A 20,804-nucleotide genomic window follows, 5' to 3' on the forward strand; every position below is an offset into this window, starting at 1 on the left:
GCATTGAATCACAGTTGTGCCACTGCACTCCAGCCTGGGTGAAAGAGCGAGACACTGTCTCAAAAAAATAAAAAAATTAAAAAAATTAAAAAGTAATTAATTAGTTTGAAGATGTTGTATTTGTGCATGATACAAAATTCAAAAGCTACAGAAGGGTCTTCCAACTCTAACCCTCACCCAACCAATTACCTTTTTATTTCCAGATCTTGTGAATCATTTCATATTAGTTCGTATAGAGCTGCCTCAGATTCTTAAATGGTTGCATGGTATTTAGTATGGGCATAACATATTTTCCAGTTCCTCCATTGTAAACTTAGGTTTTTGCTCACCTTTACTCTGCTAGGAACAGTTCTTCAAAAAAAATTATTATAAATAATATTTTCTAGAGGCATGTATATGTTATGATAAATTTCCAGTAGTAGAATTGCTGCTGGACCAAAGTTTATGCATTGTAAATTTTCATAGATATTGCCAAATTGCTCACTAGCAATGACGAAAAATGGCTTTCCTTTGCTCTCATGCTGAAAAAGTGAGTTACGAACTCCTTGCTTTGCTACCAATATGAGAGATGAAAAGTATATCATTGCATCATTTAAAAAGTGCCCTCATTGAACACTGGAATTTGAATGATACAGTGGTTTGGATTGGATTTTATTGAATTTGTGAAATGACTATTTTACCATTATGATTGTCAATGGATACATGTATTTTATATGGCTTTCTTTTTTTAAAAAACTATAGCAAGTAGTTTATAAGTCACTGGAGAACATTATTTGATACTATGTTTTAAATTATACATGATATAGATGTTTAATTTTCAGCATTTTAAATCACTAAGTATCTTTAATTTGCAGGTTTTATCTGAAAGAACTAATATTGAACCTTGGGTTTGTGCCAACACCATTCGTCTCTTTAATGATGATAACACAATTCCCTTCATTATACGTTATCGAAAAGAGCTCATTAATAACCTTGATGCTGATTCCTTGAGAGAAGTTCAACAAACCCTAGAAGAGCTACGGTAAGAAACTTAAAAAAGAATAAGCCTAGTGTAAGGGGAAAAGGCCAATGAGGAACAGTGAGAAAGTGAATGACGGTATATTTGACAATTTCAACATTTTGTTTCCTTGAATTATTGTAATCTGGATATAGTCCTCTTCTGACAGAGGAAGTCAGCTCTATTTTACTTATTTAGGGCGTGTGTGGAGTCCCTCTGCTGGTGTGTTTATGCATAGCTTGAGCATGTATTAGCAAAAAGGTCATTTGCAGTAAAAGTGTGTGCCTCAGAGTTTGACTGTCATCTTCTTTCCTAGAAAAGGTTGGGCATAATGGCAAAATTAGGACTGCCAGCAGGAAACTCAGAAAGTACGTTTTATTCTAAATCTTTTAACCACTCACGTAAATCTGTCCTTTTAGTTTCACAAAGTTCCTAAGTGGAGAGTTCTTTGGCAGTATAGAGTTTGGTAGGAAATATGTATATTTCCTTTTCCCATTCCCCTCCCCCCCCCCTTTTTTTTCTGGAGACAGAGTCTTGCTCTGTCGCCTGGGCTGAAGTGCAGTGGTGCAATCTCAGCTCACTACAATCTCTGTATCCGAGGCTCAGGCGACTCTCCTGCCTCAGCCTCCCGAGTAGCTGAGATTACAGGAATGTGCCACCACGCCCCACTAATTTTGTACTTTTAGTAGAGACAGGGTTTTGCCACGTTGACCAGGCTGGTTTTAAACTCTTGGCCTTAAGTGATCCACCCGCCTTGGCCTCCCAAAGTGCTGGGATTATAGGCTTGAGCCACCATGCCCAGCCTTTTTCCCATACTTTTAATGGTTATGGTAATTTAACAATAGTGGATTGTAAGTTTTGTATGGTTACAGAATGGAAAGTACCTTTTTAAAAAAATTATGCCTCTGGACTCACTGTTAATAACTGAGAAATATGTGTACAAAGACTACAAGACTGACCATGTTATTCGATAGGGTTTATTAAAACACTTCACTGCTTATGCATTTATTGCATGTCTCCTATGGGCACTGTGTTAATGTGTACATTCTTTAAGTGTACAAAAAAGGTCTGATTAAAATTGGATTATCATTCTACTATGAAGCCATTTTAAAAGTATTAAGGGTAATTTTTATAACAAGCTTGACAAGCTTTCTGTTATTTTGGGGGAACTTGCATCTCACTAACTTTTCTACCTCTTTTGTTGACGTTCTTTTAGTGTCAGGAGAATTAAAATGCTAATATGTGGAAAGTTATACTTCATTGAGAGGCAGAATCAATTTGCCAATGTAAAAATATAAATGACTAAATCAAGTAGTCTCAGATGAAAATCTTCCAGAGCCAGGCTAGGATAATCAAGCATGGGGGATAAGAATGGGAGATTACAAACCCTGTCTAAGAGGGGCAACCCCTGCTCATCTCCAGTAGATTGCCGTCCTGCAGGGTTGTCTGCCCAGTTTGCTGGTTCTTCCTGTTTCTGAAAAGAAGCTGGTGATTTGGGTTTTTACGTAAGAAATTTCTAGGCCAAACAAAACCACTCTCAACCACACCTAGAAGGCCAGCAGTTTGCAAATTCAGAAGTAAGCCTTCTGTCTGGTTGAAGACAAGGTAATTAAGAAAGTCTGAGGGTTTTGGATCTGAAATTGGAGAAAGCATCACAAACAAGCAAGAAAAGCTTGCTTAAAAAATTAAAGGGTAGTCTAACAATATTTGGTTGTATGAGAGACAAATAGGAGCTGTATATCAAGAATATTATTATTTTCTTTTTCTTTTAAAAAACACTTCTACTGCAAAAGAATTCCATTCTCTGAGTTTCTATGAATAGGGGAATACATTGAATATTAGTAGAGGAGTGAATATTCCTTGAAGTAAGTGGGGGCATTGACTGGAACTTAAGAGATCTTTTTCTATAGTACAGAGATTTCTTTTTGGTAATGAGATATGATCTTTATTTTTTCTTAAGCTCAGCATTTTCTATAACTAGAGCATTGGTTTTCAATTTGTTAATTGCTACCCCTACATGAGAAGTAAAACCAATTTAATAAGTCATACCACTTAAAAAATGAAATAGTGAATAGAAAATACAAGAGTACATTTATGTGGTAAAGGCAAATATTGTTTCATGAAATGTTTCAATTATGTAGCATGTATATGTATGTATACTGGGTTGCAAGGTAAAACATTTTTAAATTCACTGTTGAAAAGTGAATTAAAGAGTATGATTCTGGATAGTAAGAAAAGTTTTCTGTATTTTTCTCTAAAGATAATTCTCTTCTTCCTTACATGCAGGCTAATAGGACAAAAGGAATTGGCTTTTTGTTAAAACGACCTGGTAGGCTTTAGCCCTTGAAAACAGTCTTGGGCTACCGTGACTATATAAGACATACAGGTTGTAATCTAAGTACTGCATATTATTCTTTCTAATTTATATTCTTCTCTTTAATTTATAGTCTTCTGCCTTTAGTTTTTTGTTTAAATTTACAAGTAGATTTAATTTTCTTTTCCATAGATCATTTTGAATAAATCATATTATCATCTCTAACTTTTGCCCATCATTTTAGCAATACCATTATTAGGCAGATTCTATAAATAGGAGGTAATACAATAGGATGAGAAGCATTAACTGTAACAATAGGATTGTATATTCACAGTGAAAACCTGTTGTAAAGTGGGGGAACTACTGTGCCCACCCTTCCTTTTGTCGTTACTTGTTTAGTGATCCCTGTAAATTGATTCCTGGAATCAGCTTTTCTACATGGAATCCTGGTTCTTTTTAGTGGGGAATGGTATTTGGAAACCAACTGTGGGTGCTAGGTGTGCCCATCCTGAGCAGTGATACTGCAGTAGCAATGAGCATACTTAGTACCTATGCCTTGGTTTTTAAGTATCATCCTTCTGATTCCAGGGCTGGGAGGGAAACTAGAAGATAAGCCTGAAATATCATATGCCAGAGAATAAGGAGGTGCTCGCAGAATGACAGAGACATGTCAAAAGGACACAGACGCTAGCTTGAAGGGGTTACTTCTGGCCAAATCTGGAACAATTTGAACATTAAGATAAATGATAGCAATGGATTGTAAGCACTAAGTAAAATAAAAAACCATTAAATCTATAGCGATATAAATAAATCAGTGAATAAATTCAAAGTTTAACGAGGAATGGGATAATTATATAGTCTCAAAGTACCTCTCCACAAAATACTTATAATTACAAGAGGAATAAAGAGTACCTGTATCTTGGAGAAACCCACAGATACTGCCTTAATCAAATGATCAAAGTTAATCAGTAATGAGACAAATCAAAATCATTTGCCACCTAATAACGTGTAGTAAGAACACAGTGTGACTTCTATGATATTTCTGCCAAAGATGCTCCATCTGTATTTAATTGTGAGGAAACATCAGAGAAACCCAAGCTGCAGGACATTCTACAAAATAACTGTCCAGTAGCGTTCAAAAACATCAAGGCCTTATCAAGGAGAAGAAAATCAAGGAGAGACTGAAATATTGTTTTAGCTTGAAGGAGACTGTAGATGCATGCCAACTACGTGTAACCCATAATTCTTAACTGAATCCACTATAAAGGATATTATTGGGACAGTTGGTAAAACCTGATTGAGGTCTGCATTAGATGGTAGTAATATATTAGTGTTGATTACCTGATAATGATGGTTATTTTGTGGCTATGTAGTAGAAGATTTGTATTTGTAGGAAATCACACTAAAGTGTTGGAGTGCAGGGATGTTAACTTATTCTCAAACAGTTCAGAGACAATAAAGTTCCTTTTACTTTACCTGCAACTTTTCTGTAAGTTTGAGGTAGCTTTGAAAAGACAGTTTTGACATACAGTTTTTGTATATTACAAAAGTTTCTATTTTCAGGGCTGTTGCAAAGAAAGTTCATAGTACAATCCAGAAAATTAAGAAGGAAGGGAAGATGTCTGAGTGCTTGTTAAAAGCCATGCTGAATTGTAAAACTTTTGAAGAACTGGAACACGTGGTAAGGAATCCTTTTTATCTTTTAACGTAATACCTGAATATATTACAATTTGGGTCTTCTTATGATTAAAGAACACCAAGAAATAAAAAGCTAACGTCATTAGCCACCATTATTTAATGCAACAATATTTATTCTTTATTCAATAAATATTTATAGAGTTTTTTTTTGTGCTAGGCACTTGGGTTTACAAAGGTGAATAAATACATAGTCTTTGTCTCAAGGAATTTCCAGTCAAGTAGGGAAGAACAGTAGATTATACAAACGTGAAGCTTGTCAGAGAGGACTGAACTAGAGATCCAGATGTGGATGTCTTCAGCCTGTAGTTGGTACATGAAACCATGAGAATGGAAGAACTCACTCAAGAAGGGTTTGTCAGCAGGTCAGGATTGACCACTGGAGGATACCAACTTTTGAAGTGTGGATGGAGGATGGGAGAGCGTAAGGAGGTAGGAAAAAAATAGAGAAGTATGAGGAGAATCAGGAGATGATGTTGCCCTGGAACAGCAGGGAAGAGAGTTTTAGATGGAAGTTATGATCAGTGATTATGTGTAGCAGAGAAGTTTGGCAGAATAAAGACTGAAAAAAAAAAATACATATTTGGTAATTAGGAGATCATCATGGATTTTTGTGGTATCATTTCCTGCAAGGTATGTGAGAAGAGAAGCCAGATGATGGTGGGTTGGAGAGTGAGTGGATTAAGAAGTAGAAGAATTGGCTGGGCACGGTGGCTCACGCCTGTAATCTCAGCACTTTGGGAGGCAGAGGTGGGCTGATCACGATGTCAGGAGTTCAAGACCAGCCTGGCCAAGATGGTGAAACCCTGTCTCTACTAAAAATACAAAAATTAGCTGGGTGTGGTGGCGGGCACCTGTAATCCCAGCTGCTCAGGAGGCTGAGGCAGAGAATTGCTTGAACCCGGGAGTCGGAGGTTGCAGTGAGCTGAGATCGCACCACTGCACTCCAGCCGGGGCTACAGGGCAAGACTCCGTCTCAAAAAAAAAAAAAAAAAGAAGTAGAAGAATTGACTGGCCAGGTGCGGTGGCTCACGCCTGTAATCCCAGCACTTTGGGAGGCCGAGGCGGGCAGATCACGAGGCCAAGAGATCGAGATCACCCTGGCCAACATGGTGAAACCCCGTCTCTACTAAAAATGCAAAAAAAAAAAATAGCTGGATGTAGTGGTGTGCACCTGTAGTCCCAGCTACTTGGGAGACTGAGGCAAGAGAATCGCTTGAACCTGGGAGGCAGAGGTTGCAGTGAGCAGAGATCGTGCCACTGCACTCTAGCCTGGTGACAGAGCGAGACTCCATCTCAAAAAAAAGAAAGAAAGAAAAAAAAGAAGTAGAAGAATTGTGTGTAGAACACTTTTAAAGGAGCTTGCTTGAGTTGAGGACTTTGCAGTCCAAGCAATGAGTTTTTAAGATGAGCGAAACCAAGCACCTAATTTAGCATATAGAAAAATATAAAGAATAAGGTAAAGCACATACCATCTTCATACAGTAAGCATTTTCAAATTAGTTTTAATTCATCTCTGAAGGAAGAGGAAAAGATTGAGAAAAGGATTTCTTTAGCATTCTCAGCATGTCTTCTAATTTTGTATCCTAGTTTTAACTTCTGTTTTTTTAAAACTGAATCATATGTTTTCTGCCTTTATTTTCTAGTCTGCTCCATATAAAACTGGGAGCAAAGGGACTAAAGCCCAGAGAGCAAGACAGTTGGGCTTAGAAGGAGCAGCCAGGGCACTGCTTGAGAAACCAGGGGAGCTCAGTCTGCTATCATACATTAGGCCTGACGTTAAAGGTACTGGCTTTATTTACAGAGATCAACTTTGTTTCTTTTTTTTTTTTTTTAATTTAAAAACGTATGTTAAAAAACTGTTTTGTTAAGTAATGATTATACAAAAGAATATTACAGCTTATGTAGAATAATTGAAATAAATCCTGACGTACCTACTGAGTAGCTTTTCTCTTTTGATGAAGTGCCTGTTCTAGTCTTTTGCCCGTTTTTCTGTTGTATTGTTTTTCTTTTTAAAATTATTATTTTTAAATAATTTTTGTCATTTATATGTGTTGCAAATCTTTTTTCCCAGTTTGTAACTTGTCTTTTCACTTTCTTCATGGCATCTCTTGATAAATAGGTATTAGTTGAGTTTTATTATAGTTAATCATCTTTTAAGATAATAGCTGTATTTTCTTTTTAAAGAAATTCCTTCATATCCCAAGTTTATAAAGATTCTCCTATATTGTCTATTAAAGCTTTTATTTCTAAAAATTTCTTTACTTGTAAAAGTCATAAATACTCTTTAAAAATGTCAACAGTTTTGACATCCAGGAAGTGTAAAGTGAAGCTCCACTCTCACACTTCTACTGTAGAAGTAAAGTGTATTTTTCTGAAATTTCCCTCCAAGTGTATCTTCCTGTTTTGTGTGTGTGCATGCACAACAGAGAATAAGAGAGGGAAGAAGTAAGGGAGACATATTTCTAAGAAAAACTCAAGGGAAATGACAGTTGATAAATGTCAAGATGCATTGGGTTTTATTGTAAAAATAAATCTTAGAGTAAAAACTTTTGGTTAAGAGTGGCTGTTTCTCAGGAATTCACTGTTAGGATTGAGTGGAGAAATTGATCTGGTGGTCTCTACTCTCAAAAAATTATTTTTTAATATTAAAAAATTATATAGTTAACATGTGCAACATGATGTTTTGATATACATCATGCATAGTGAAGTGGGTACTATAGTCAAACTATTCTATACATGATAATCAAGCAAATTAACATATTCGTCATCTCATATAGTTACCTTCTTTTGTGTTAAGAGCACCTAAAATCTGTCTTATCAAATTTACAGCATACATTATGATATTATTAGCTGTAGCCCCCGTGCTGTATGTTAGAACTCTAGTCTTTTTCAGCCTGTGTAGCTACAACTTTGTACCCTTTGACCTACATCTTTCCACCCCGCCCCCACCTCCAGTTTCTTTTGTCCTTCTGTGGATGCCATAGGCTGGGACATGTAAATATCTGTAGGGGGCAGTCTCTGATAACAAAATCCACAGTATGTACTAACCTGTGGAAAATTATAGCATGCCATAGCCTGTTTTTATTTTAAATAACCCAGCAAATGTGAATTTGTGATTTAAAAAACTAAGTAGGTATGTCTGTAAAATACAGATATCTGTTTATACCCAAACACACTTATCTTAATGTTTGGAGAAGGGCAATAATGAAAAAGTAAAATAGGATTATGTGAATTTAGAGATAGGTTGAAATGAGTAAAATTCAAGTTTGTTTAATTTTTAATGTGTATTTATAGTTAGATTTCCAAATGGTTGCAACACTTAATATTTTAATAATAGCTAAGACTACAGCTAAGCATTAAGTTTAACCACAATGGGAAACTATCTGTGCCCAGTCATCGTATGTTTTATTAAAATGGAGTGTTGAAACTTTCAGAATGTTAGATGCACAAAGGCTTATCGACTGTTTTTATTTTTATTTTTCTCCTTGTGGTTGATTTTCTTTCCTTCTACTTCTCACTACCTTTGGTACCAAGGTCTCTTGAGTTCTCTCATACACTGAGTTCCTACTGGCTAGGTTTTTGATAACCATATCTCTTTGGATTGTCATACATGGTGATGCTGCTGGAATATATTGACAATGGACACTTGGTGATACTTCTTATAATGTGGATAGTTCAGGGTCTAGCACAGTTAAAGTAGTATTGTACTAGCAGACGTATCAGGACTTTTGTTTGCTTTACTCCCTCTTTCTTTTACCCTGATCAAGAATGTAGAATTATTAGTAGTAAGTCTATATAAGCTAGGTACTGCTTTTTTTTTTTAAGTTTGATAGGAATGTTATCTCCTTCTCTTTGTCTCCTCCTCCTTTATGTTACACACAATCATGATTATCCTTAATTTTATTTGTCTTTCGAAAGAAGTTTCATAATTCCTATCATTCCTGAAAGAAATATTTAAGAAACCAGATAGTTCAGTTTTTTTTTTTCCCCAGTAGAAGACACTTCTTGCTTGCTTGCCACAGACCAGTAAGCATTTGGTCTGAATCATAAAGCTATACTGTGCCACAAATGGACTATGTCCTAGGAGATCCAAAATACTACTTTCGTGTCCAAGAGGAAGTAACTGATTGTTCTGTCATATATAAGAAGAGGTAGCTTAAGTGCAGAGAAAGTGAAAAGAAATGTTGGCCTTTCGGTTTTTGTTTACAGGTGTGGAGGTTTGAAGATTCTGTAGCTGGAAAGATTTCATTGTGAGGCAAAGGATATGATTTTCTGGTTCTGTGGACCATATTTCCTCCTGATTTAACTGAGGTGCTAAACTTTTGGAACATCTGTTATCTTTGACTGTATTAAACCCACAAGATCTATTCTCTTTGATTGGGAAAGGAGCTTTTTCAAAACACGGAAGACTTGCCTTTTAAATTATTTTTCTCCCTGGTTGGACTGAGAAGGGGAATGTAATTTGAAAGAGTGTCCCAAATGATTCTGATAATTTCTATCTCCCATTGAGAACCACTGCTCTAGAAGTAGCTCAAGGCATTTCCCTAGTGGCAGTTTTTAAAAGTTGAATGAGTATCAGAATTACTGGGACACTCCGCGAAATACTTCAGTTCCACAGTCTAGGAATTCATAGTTTTAACAAGTACCTGGTATGATTTTATTTTTGGGTCCTTAGACCACACTTTACAACAGTTCTCTAGAGTTCTAGCACAATTTTAATTAGATTCATTAATTACATAAGGTTTCAAATTGTATTCCCCTCTTATGGTGGGGGATTTTCAAAGGCCCTTTCTTATTGCAAAGTCTATAATTTCTTCTGTTTTCTGCTTCCATTAATAGTTCTCCCTGTAGGTTCCATCGTTACTATTGACTTATCACCCTGGTGTTGTCATTAAACTTCGTGTGATGATGCTCTGGGATATTTGGAACTTCAGGAATTAGTTCTTGTGAATGGTTTTCCTAGATGAAGACTGAGAGAGCTAACAAAAGAGCAGATGTTTATTGAGTGCTCTATGTGCTATAGCTGTTTTAAGTCCATTAGATATACAGTCTTCCATCTTGTAAAGGTAACTTGTTACTGAAAATTCCCTCATAGGAAAGTTTTCTTGAAATGTAAATAGAATTCCTATTAGTTTCATTAGCCAAATTTCTTTATTTAAATTTCTTTTAAATGTAGTTGACCCTTGCATAGTACAGAGATTAGGGGAACAACCCCCACACCCCCCACTCCCTCTTCAAAGTTGAAAATTTAGATATAACTTTTGACTTTATAAAAACTTAATTATTAATAGCCCACTGTTGACCTGAAGCCTTACTGATGACCTAAAGCTGATTAACACACATTTTGTGTGTTATATGTGTTATATACAATATTCTTACAATAAGGTAAGCTAGAAAAAAGAAAATGTTATTAAGAAAATTGTAAGGAAGAAAAAATATATTTACTGTTTATTAAATGGAAGTAGATTATCATAAAGGTCTTCATCCTCATCATCACATTGAATAGGCTGACGAGAAAAAGGAGGAGGAGGAGGAGGAGGAGGAGGAGTTCCTTCTGTCTCAGGAATAGCAAAAGCAGAAGAGGTGGAGGAGGTGGAAGGGGTGACGAGAGGCAGGCACCCTTGTTCCAACTTTTATTGTAATTAATCCATGTAGAAGTGCAGACCCGTGCAGTGGCTCACACCTGTAACCCCAACACTTTGGGAGGCTGAGGTGGGCAGATCACTTGAGGTCACGAGTTCGAGACCAGCCTAGCCAACACAGTGAAACCCCATCTCTACTAAAAATACAAAAATTAGCCAGGTGTGGTGGTGTGCGCCTGTAATCCCTGTTACTTGGGAGGCTGAGGCAGGAGAATCACTTGAACCCAAGAGGCAGAGGTTGCAGTGAGCCAAGATCGCACCACTGCACTCCAACCTGGAAGACAGTAAGACTCCATCTCAAAAAAAAAAAAAAAGTGGACCTGTACCCATGTTGTTTAAAGGTCAGCTGTAAACATAATTACTTCAGTAGGTAACATAGCTATCCTAACACAACCAAACTAGATATTTTCTATTTATTAATTATGCCATAATAAATATCCTCCTGTCCTCTTTGGCTTTTGTACCTTATTACTCATTAAAACTTTACTTACAGGAAAACATACATATGATATGCAGTGCTTGTGTAATTCAAGTTTAGTGCAAAAAATGTTTCATGCAAATAGAATGATAAAGACGAAATGAAACAAAGCAGTGCAAATGATCTCTCTCAGTGTAAGCTGATATCAGAAAGACCTTGATTTACAAGATTCATTGCTATAAATTAGCAAATCAGAAATGCTTAAAGAGAACTTAATGCCCATCTGTAGACAATTTAACTGTGAAGAGGAACAACTGCATGAAAACTCTTGTTTTGTGCTTTTGAGATTTGTGAAATTCAAATGGGTCGTTGAAAATGTGAAAAAATGCCCCATAATCCAAAATAGAAATTGCTTCTAAAGGATAATTTTTTAAACAAATGGAGTAGTGTCCCTTGGGTTTGGACTCTATTAATATATATTTCCCATAACATCTTTAATATTTGTAATCACTTCATAAAGGAGGTACTGTTATGATTCCATTTTTATAGGAAACTGAGGTACAGAGAAGTCAAGTAGCTTGCCCAGTGTCTCACAACTGGCAAATGGTAGAACCAGGATTCGACAAGGCAGCTGGCTCCAGAGATGCATTTTTACCACTGGGCAATATATTACGTATTATGTCTGTATTATTGCTTTTGGAGACTTGTTTTTGTTACAAAGGGAAGCTGGTATACTGCTACAATATCTTTCTGTCTTAAGGCTGTCAACTTAAGGTTTTATTTTGACTGGAATTAATTTACTGTGATTTAGTTATAGAATTTAAAACCAATCTTACAGTTTTTGTTTTTGTTTTCCTTTTTACCCTTCTCCTAAAGGGCTTTCAACGCTTCAGGATATTGAAATAGGAGTGCAGCATATTTTAGCAGACATGATTGCTAAAGACAAAGACACGCTTGACTTCATTCGGAACTTGTGAGTAACTCTTTTATGGAGTTTTCTGCTTTATGGACTCGTGCTGTTAAGGGTCACACAGTTAGTGCTAATACCAATGTTCATTAAAAACTTTGTTTTCAGCCTTTTTTTTTTTAAGTAGCAGAACTCTTTGTTCAAACAACAGAACCCAAATATATAAAACAGATAAAAGTAAACTTGTTTTAATTGAATTCTGGGCAGGGAGTCTGGAACTCTGCCTACTCACCCTCATTACACTGAGGCATCTCAGTGGAGGAGCCTGATGAGTTTAAAAACCATTGCCTTACACAATATATACGAAGAGAGATTCATGTCCTTTAGAGTGGCATTGCTTTTTAAACATGTTGATTGTGATGTATGCTTATTTTATAGTATCTCGTTTCTGGTGTTTACCAGTGATTGGCTTGACTTGAGAATGTGTAATATTAGATCTGGATAAAAGTACTGATCTCCAAATGATTTTTAGCTGTTGAGGAGAGCAGCTTATCTATGGCATCACAGTCCCAATTTATAAGACATTAAAGATCTTTGACCTAGAGCCTTCTTGGGCTTATGGGTTTTATGCATCATTAAAAAAAACATTAATTTAAAACCCTATTTTTATATATTTTGTTCTTTTTCTGCTGTGTATCAGAAGAGAAGACAGGTTTCTGCTAGAGGTCTGTTCTTCCTCTCTCCCTCCACATATCTAGCTGTTTGAGCTGTGCAGAGGAGAGGAAAGGAGGAGATGACTTAGTTGACTACTGTTGCTAGAGAGAACTTTTTTATTTTCTCAGTGGCTCCAGCAGGAATGAGTTGAAGCAAAATAATTGCTCAGGTTTTAAAATGTGTTTTTATAAGTAATTATGCCGCTTAAATTTGGTTCAGTATTATAAATTGTTATTGGAAGCTGTCCTGACACATCCTTTTGTTTCTCTTTTTTTTTAGTTTTTAATTGACTGTGACTATCTAACTTAGTGATTAGAAAAGTCTGATATTTAGATCAGAGCTATTGGTTTGGTTTCTATAGATAGTTTTGATCTTTTGCATAATTGCACATGGTTTCTGAATTCATTTAGGCATTTTATGGGGAGATCGAGTAGATACATAAATAGATCTGGAGGACTATGCTAGTATGAATAGGCAAAGAGTCCTTTTGATGGGGCAGTAATATCGATTTCATAGCTGGGCATCATTAAAAAAACTCACTTGGTAATGGCTTAACTTTTTTTGCTATCCTTATTTCTATATATTCTTTACTAAAGCACAAATTAATAACCGCTTGTTTTTTGAACACTTGTGTATCTGAACAGGTGCCAGAACAGACACGTTTGTATCCAGTCATCTCTGGCAAAAGTGTCCTCAAAAAAAGTAAATGAGAAAGATGTTGATAAGTTTCTGCTCTACCAGCATTTTTCGTGCAACATAAGAAACATTCACCATCATCAGGTAAATAAAGAAACTGCATGGGCATGCTGATATAGTAATAATGATAATATTTTGGATTTGCCTGCTACTTTACTAAGAATTTAAATAATTTTATGTTAACTGTTTTCTTTTTTCTTTATATAAATTCTTTTAATATTGTCATATCCTTGCCGCTTCACAAATTGGGAACTAACGACCCAGAGAAGTTAATAAGTGACATTGAGAATTATTAGCAGAGCTGACAATGTAACATTTTAGGTATCTTGACTTTTTGGCTGGTGATCTTTTTGTTAGACTCTGCTTCCCAGTATCCTTATATTTGAGCTCAATTCTGGATCTCTTCCATGTGAAATACAAATATGAGATATCTGATTTAGAATAAAGTGTGAGAGGTCTCATTTAGTTATATAAATCATAGTCATTGTACCTCAGTCTTTTGATTTCATTTTTCAGTTTACTAATTTTTTTTCCTAAGTGTATTCGTAGGCTATATCTACATTGTGGAATGTGGCTTTTAAATTATATAGGGAAAAAAGGAGATAAAAACCAAAAATACAATAATACTGGCATTTATTTTACATATGTAGCGACATTTATCAGTGTTCTTTATTTCTTTGTATGGCTTCAAGTTACTATCCAGTGCCCTTTCATTCCAGTCTGAAGCACTTCCTGTAATATTTCATGTAAGGCAGGTCTACTAGTGACAAACTTCCTAGTTTTTTTCTGGAAAATCTTAATTTCTCCTTTTTAAAAAAATTTATGTTTAATTGTGGTAAAATGCACATAACAAAATGTACCATCATAACCATTTTTAAGCATACAGTTCAGTAATGGGAAGCATAGTTGTATTGTTGTGCCACCGATCTCCAGAAATTTTTTATCATGCAAAACCGAAACTCTATGCCCATTAAACATTTCCTTCATTTTTTTACAGAGAGTTTTTTAAAATATAGGATTCTTGGTTGATGGTTTTTAATTTTTCCCTTTTAATACTAAATATACCATCCACTCTTATGGTATGGCCTCCATGGTTTTTTATGAGGAATCAGCTGTTAATCTTATGATTTCTTATTCATGACAAGTCTCTTCTCTCTTGCTGCATTCAGGATTCTCTGTCTTTATCTTTTGACAGTTTTATTATAATGTGTCTTGTTGTGGGTCTTTCTGAGTTTATCCTACTTGGAGTTTATTGTGATTCTTAGACATGTAGATTAATGTTTTTCATCAAACTTGAGAATTCTTCATAATAATTTAAAAAAACATCCTTTCTGCGCCTTTCTCTCCTCTCCTGGGTCTCCCATTATATGTAGAGAGTATGATTGATAGTGTCTCACAGGTCTCAGCCTCTGTTGCTTTCTTTTCTTTCTTTTTTTCTTTTTTCTCTGACTGTATATTCCCATTTGACCTATCTTCAGGCTTGTTGATTTATTCTTTTTATTCAAATTTGCTGTTGAACCCCTAGGACATTTTTATTTTAGTCGTTGTACTTTTCAGCTCCGTAATTTCTATTTGGTTCTCTTTTATAATTTCTAACTCTTACTTTTCTATATGGTTGAAAGATCATTCTCCTGGCTTTCTTTAGGTCTCTGTTCATGATTTTCTTGAATTCAGCATATTGAATAGAGCTAATTTAAAATCTTTGTTTTGTAAGGTCAATGTCTAAGCTTCCTCATGGACAGTTTTTTTTTTTTTTTTTTTTTTTTTTGGTAAAGTCTGGATGTGTTGTATATTATAACTTGGTAACTCTGGAAATCAGATTCTCTCCCCTCCCTAGTGTTTGTTGTTGCTGCTTGTTTTGGGGGGTGGTTTGTTCTAGTGACTTTTCTAAACTATTTTTGTAAATATTTGTTCTTTGTTACGTGTGGCCGCTGAGGTCTCCCTTGTTAGCTTAGTAACCATCCAGTTATTTAACAGGGAGTCCCCTAAATGCCTGGAGCCAAAAACAAAAACAAAATAAACCCTAAAAGAAAAAAATCCCCTAAAAGAAAAAAACCCAAACTCTACCAGACTGCAGATTGGCGCTTTGTTGGGGCACTCCTTCAACACTTAGTGAGGCCATTAACAGCTCTGTCTTAGCCTTTTCTTCCTGTTTTCATGGAGCCCAAAGTTCATTTAGAGGTGAAAGCTTAAGGTTCCCTCAGATCTTTTCAGAGCGTGCACCTAGCCCTCAGCATGCCCAGGAATTGTAAAAAGCCCCTTTTCCCTCAAATATCTCATTTCCAAGCTTATTTTTTCACAGGTTTTTGGGTCTCTGTGTTAGTTGCTCCCATGTTATCCCTTACCCCTCATGGCTGGGGCTAATATATTTGCCTTTAAGTACTTTTGACAAAGGCCACCTGGGAGGCTTCTTCTGTCCTGAGTAAGCTCCAAGTCATGTGAAATAAAGACAAGCTCCTGAGTCAGTTCCCCCGGGACCCACCAGACATCAAAACACACAACCATAGTTATTTGAGAATAAGGTCCATATTGCTCCTTCTGATAAGAGCAACCTGCCCTAGGAATGTGGGCTGTCATCTTCAGAGGCCACTGCTGAGCTGGAGACTGGGGTAAGTTAAAAGTGCTCTCATAGAAATTCTGCAACTTCTTTCTGTAAGTGTTTCTTTCATTGTTATAAAATTTTTATTATATTCCATAGTTGTGAAAAAGTTAATTCTGACAGTTTTTGCTACCTTACCAGTTACTTTTGTGGAGGGATGGAATTTAGAGTTCCCTAGTCCACAATTTTCAGTGATATCACTCCTAACATCATCTTTAAAGTACAGTATCACACACTCCTCGTTCTATTCCAGAGCTGGAGTGTGGCTTTTAACATTATATAAAGTTTTCTTTATTACCTTGTTTAATGCTTTTTATCCTGAAGTCTGCTTTGGTATTAGGATTGCCTTGCAACCTGTGCTTTCTTAAAGGAAATTGACCCCACTCTTGTTTTAATCTCAGCCCTACAATTATATTAAATGCTTGCCCTTGGTCCTTTTGCCAGAGCTTTCCAAAGTCTTTAGAGTGAATGAAACTTATTCTGTAGTCTAGTATACAGTTGGTAAACTTTTTCTGTAAAGGTCCAGTGAACAAATATTTAAAGTTTTGTGAGCCAGATGGCTTTTGTTGCAACTATGCAACTACTATGTAACGCAAAAGCAGTCATAGACAATGCATAATGAATGAGCATGGTTGTGTTTCAGTAAAATTTTATTCACAAAAACAGATGGCAGGCTGGATTTTACCCATGGGCCATAGTTTGCTAACTTCTGCTCTGGTGAATGTCTGAAGAAGGGTATATGTGTACAATATTCTCTGAGTTCTTACACATTCAAAATTGTTTTCTATGGCCTTAACTCTTGAAGGATAGCTTGGCATGGTATAATCATTTTTGTTTGCATTTTCTTTCCTTAAGTTTCTTGAATATGTTGCTCTGCTGTTGGCTTCCTTTGTATGTTGTATTTGAGAAATCTGATGCCAGTATAATTCTCTGTCTCCTAGATGCAAAGGAGGTGGGTCCTATGTTGTGTTTTATTTATTTTCTTTATTGGTTTTATAGTTTTTTGAGAAAGGGAGGGGGAGATTTGAAATTAGGAAACTGCCGGTGTTTTTCAAACCTGGAATTTCTCAATAAATAATTTTAAAATTTATTTTTCTTCCTATCTGCATTTTACTGCTATAAAGAGAGAATAATAGAGAAAAACTAGTATTCCTAACCTTTCATGTAATACTTAATTTTCATCATTAAGAATGTAATTGTTTTGCATGGTGGCTCATGCCTGTAGTCCCAGCTACTCAGGTCCCTGAGGCAGAGGAGGATTGCTTGAGTCTAGGATTTCTGGGCTGAAGTGCGCTATGCCGACTGGGTGTTCACATTAAGTTCAGTATCAATATGGTGACCCCACGGGAACGGGAGACCACCAGGTTGCCTAAGGAGGGGTGAACTGGCCCAGGTCAGAAAAGGAGCAGGTCAAAACTCCTGTGCTGATCAGTAGTGGGATTGCTCCTGTGAATAGCCACTGCATTCCAGCCTGGGCAACAGTGGGACCCGGCCTCTTAAAAAAATAAAAAAGTAATTGTTTTTCATTTAAGATGACACAGATGTGAAAAATTTTTGTTTTGTTGTAACAAGACATGAAGAGTGTTGAATTATCCCACAAATATTTCCTGAAAGGTTATTTTATGCTGGGTCCTATTTAGGGTGTAGGGGTGACATGGCCCTTGCCCTTTTAAAGATTTGAAATGTTTCACTGTTATATCTAAAGTTGTCAATTTTACTTTCATGCACACTATATTTACCACATCAGGTGAAGTACATACTTTCAATAATTTGAAAGAAAGTACGGTGAAATTTTACGTACCTAGTTATTATAGTCTACTGACACAGGTATAACATAATGAAAAATAATTTTTAACAGTACCAGTGACTAAGTATACTAACATTCCTTTTGCAGAAGTAGTTTTTCTGTCTTATTTTGTTCATCTCTTATGTTGATTTAATTTTATTGCAACTTTGGAAAAACATGAATGCTTTTATTCTGTTAAAACCTAGCCTTCTAATTTCTGCTTGAAAATATTTTATTGGGCTCTGCATTTTAACTAGTGTGTTTAGCACATGTGGCATTCTGAGTTAGTGACTGAATTTAAGATTATGATTGACACAGGCTTCTGGGTGTGACAGTATTCAGGCCTGGGAAAGCAGAGCATTTTGGAAATGTCAGTTTTGAAAAACAGCACTGCTGTTTTACGAACTTTTTAGTTTATCATGTACAGGCCGGAGTGATGATATACTAGGTTACAAAAACAGCTTCCCAATTCCTGTAGTGCTGAGATCTCATGTCCCAACTCTGAACCTTACTTTTCAGCCTTTATGTAGATACCCCAGCACAGTATCACAGCATACAGAAATGAATGCCAATGATGAAAGACAGTGTGGTGAAGGAAAATTACTGTGGAACTCTCTCCAAGTACTGTGGGAATAGCCGTTAATAGCTGCTTAGTAAATTCTTCCAGCTGCATCTTTTTTTCTTTCTTTTTCAAATTGGTCCTTAGTGTGATCTCTTATACCACATGAATTTGTAACTCAGTCTTCACATTCTCTCATGGGACTTTCTGTTCCTTTATTGGTGTGTCTTTTTACTGACATGCAATTTCCTGTGTCTTAACTACCTATTTCCTGTTCAATGTCACCATCTGCAATAATTCTGCTTTAACCCACTACTCATTTTCAATTTCAGTTTCTGTCCCAAGCTTTATTATTTCTGTTACCTTACTCCCTTCTCCACCGTGGGTCTTCCTGTGTGTCAGGATTTTTTGTAAGTTTGACGTATTACATTACTAGGTATGGTGAAAAAGAGCAAAAAACCTCCAATAATGTATTGTGATATTATGGTATACTTATGTAAATCAGAATTAAATAACTCTCTTCTATATTGTTGTACTCTACTCAAATTAATTTATTAGAGATAATTTCTTGTATGAAGAACTTCTGTTTACTAAGCTGGCACAACCTATAGCAAATACGGAAGTCTGCTGAGCTCAAACTGAAGTTTATTTTGTATTCACAATTTATTTCTTTATAGATAGTTCTATGCAGTATTATTGAATATATTGTTTTATGTAAGCTTACTTTTTTTTTTTTCTTAGACAGTATCTTGCTCTTTCACCCAGGCTGGGGTGCAGTGGCAGAATCCCACCTCATTGCAACTTTTGCCTTGCGGGATGAAGGCATTCTCCCACTTTAGCCTCCTGAGGAGCTGGGACTATGGGCGTGCACAAGCACACCTGGCTGATTTTTGTATTTTTTGTAGAGTTGGGGTTTCGCCATGTTGCCCAGGCTCGTCTTGAACTCCTGAGCTCAACCAGTCCTCCTGCCTCGGCCTCTCAAAGTGCTGGGATTATGAGCATGAGCCACCATACCCAGCCAAAACATTTATTTCTAAGTGATTGTTTTATTTCTGCTGATGTTTACGTTAGAAATTTCTCAAGTATATAAGAAAAGAAGAAAGTCCCCTATATAATTTTTTTAAAACTGTGACAATTTGTTTGATATTTAAAATTTTAGTCAATATTTTTAAAATTTAAAGTTAAAAAAATATGCTTTTTATCTTTTGACATTCTTTTCAACATGAAGCACAAATTGAGAAATTTTCATAGTAGAATTATTTTGTGGTAATATTAAGTTGAATTATTCTAAGCTTGTTTCACCACAGATAGGAAGTCTAAGATTTTGTTAGAGATCCTCATGGAAATGTGCTAAAATTGTTAAAATATCAGTTTGTGTCCTGTTAAGGGAGAACTTCATTTATTAAAACCCCATTCATTAAGAGTAATTGGACGAAAGCCATTAAGAATTAGTGAAAAATCTGAATATATATTGAAGTGATGTTATTTCTTTAATTTTTAATATATAATATACATAAATATATAGTTACAGACTAGCAAATATTTAAGGGAGGCTGTTAACTTGATTAAATTATTTGGTTAATTTGTGTTACGATTTATCATCTTAATAATTGCTATTAAAGAGTGCTTTAAGAAAAGAGTGTTTTAATTTTCTAATAGGTTTATTGAAGTAAAATTCATATTGCGTTTAATGCAACCATTGCAACTTTATAAGTTCCATAGTTTTTTGTAAATTCACTCAGTTGTGTAACAATTACCACAAGCAATTTTAGGACATTTTTCTCCCAAATATTTCCTTGCATCAAGCTCTAGGCAACCAACTTTCTATCTCTATAGATTTGTCTGTTCTGGTCATTTCGTATAAAGGAATCATACAATATGCAGACTTTTACTGCTGGTTTCTTTCACTTAGCATGATGGTTTCAGAGTTTGTCTGTTATGGTACGTATTAGTATGCCTTTCCTTTTTGTTGCTACGTAATATTACATTATATGGATTCTCCACATTTTACTTATCCATTCATCAGTCAGTGAATACTTTGGTTGTTTCTACTTTTTGGATATTATGAATAATGCTATGAACATTCGTGTCTAAGTTTTTGTGTGGACATATGTTTTTATTTCTCTTGGATGTATACCTAGGAGTATAATTGCTGGGTTATAATATGGTAGCTTTACATTTAACGTTTTGAGGAACTGCCATATTTTCCAGAGTGGCTATGCCATTTTTCATTCTCACCAGCAGTTTGTGAAGGTTCCGATTTCTCTACGTACCCCCCAACATTTATTGTCCATCTTTTTGTGTTCTGATTTGCATTTCTCTAATGATGTTGAGCATCTATTCATGTACTTATCAGTCATTTGTATAGAATTTTTGAACAAATACCTCTTCAGATCTTTTGTACATTTGAAATTGGGTTGTGGCCAGGCACGATGGCTTACGCCTGTAATCCTAGCACTTTGGCAGGTTGAGGC

The 20,804-nt window shown here is 35.7% G+C and overlaps 1 protein-coding gene across 1 annotated transcript in view; it reads left to right on the forward strand.

Moving 5' to 3' along the window:
* SRBD1 (S1 RNA binding domain 1) overlaps nt 1-20,804 on the forward strand; it is a 225,995-nt gene that overhangs the window by 24,836 nt on the left and 180,355 nt on the right. The window contains exons 5-9 of the mRNA XM_030800181.1: nt 855-1,021; nt 4,875-4,992; nt 6,653-6,791; nt 11,946-12,042; nt 13,335-13,470. Coding sequence (XP_030656041.1) covers nt 855-1,021; nt 4,875-4,992; nt 6,653-6,791; nt 11,946-12,042; nt 13,335-13,470 — 657 coding nt within the window. The remainder of the gene's footprint in view (nt 1-854; nt 1,022-4,874; nt 4,993-6,652; nt 6,792-11,945; nt 12,043-13,334; nt 13,471-20,804) is intronic.

Source organism: Nomascus leucogenys, chromosome 19 (genome assembly GCF_006542625.1).
Source record: "Nomascus leucogenys isolate Asia chromosome 19, Asia_NLE_v1, whole genome shotgun sequence".
NCBI classification, from domain to species: domain Eukaryota; kingdom Metazoa; phylum Chordata; class Mammalia; order Primates; family Hylobatidae; genus Nomascus; species Nomascus leucogenys.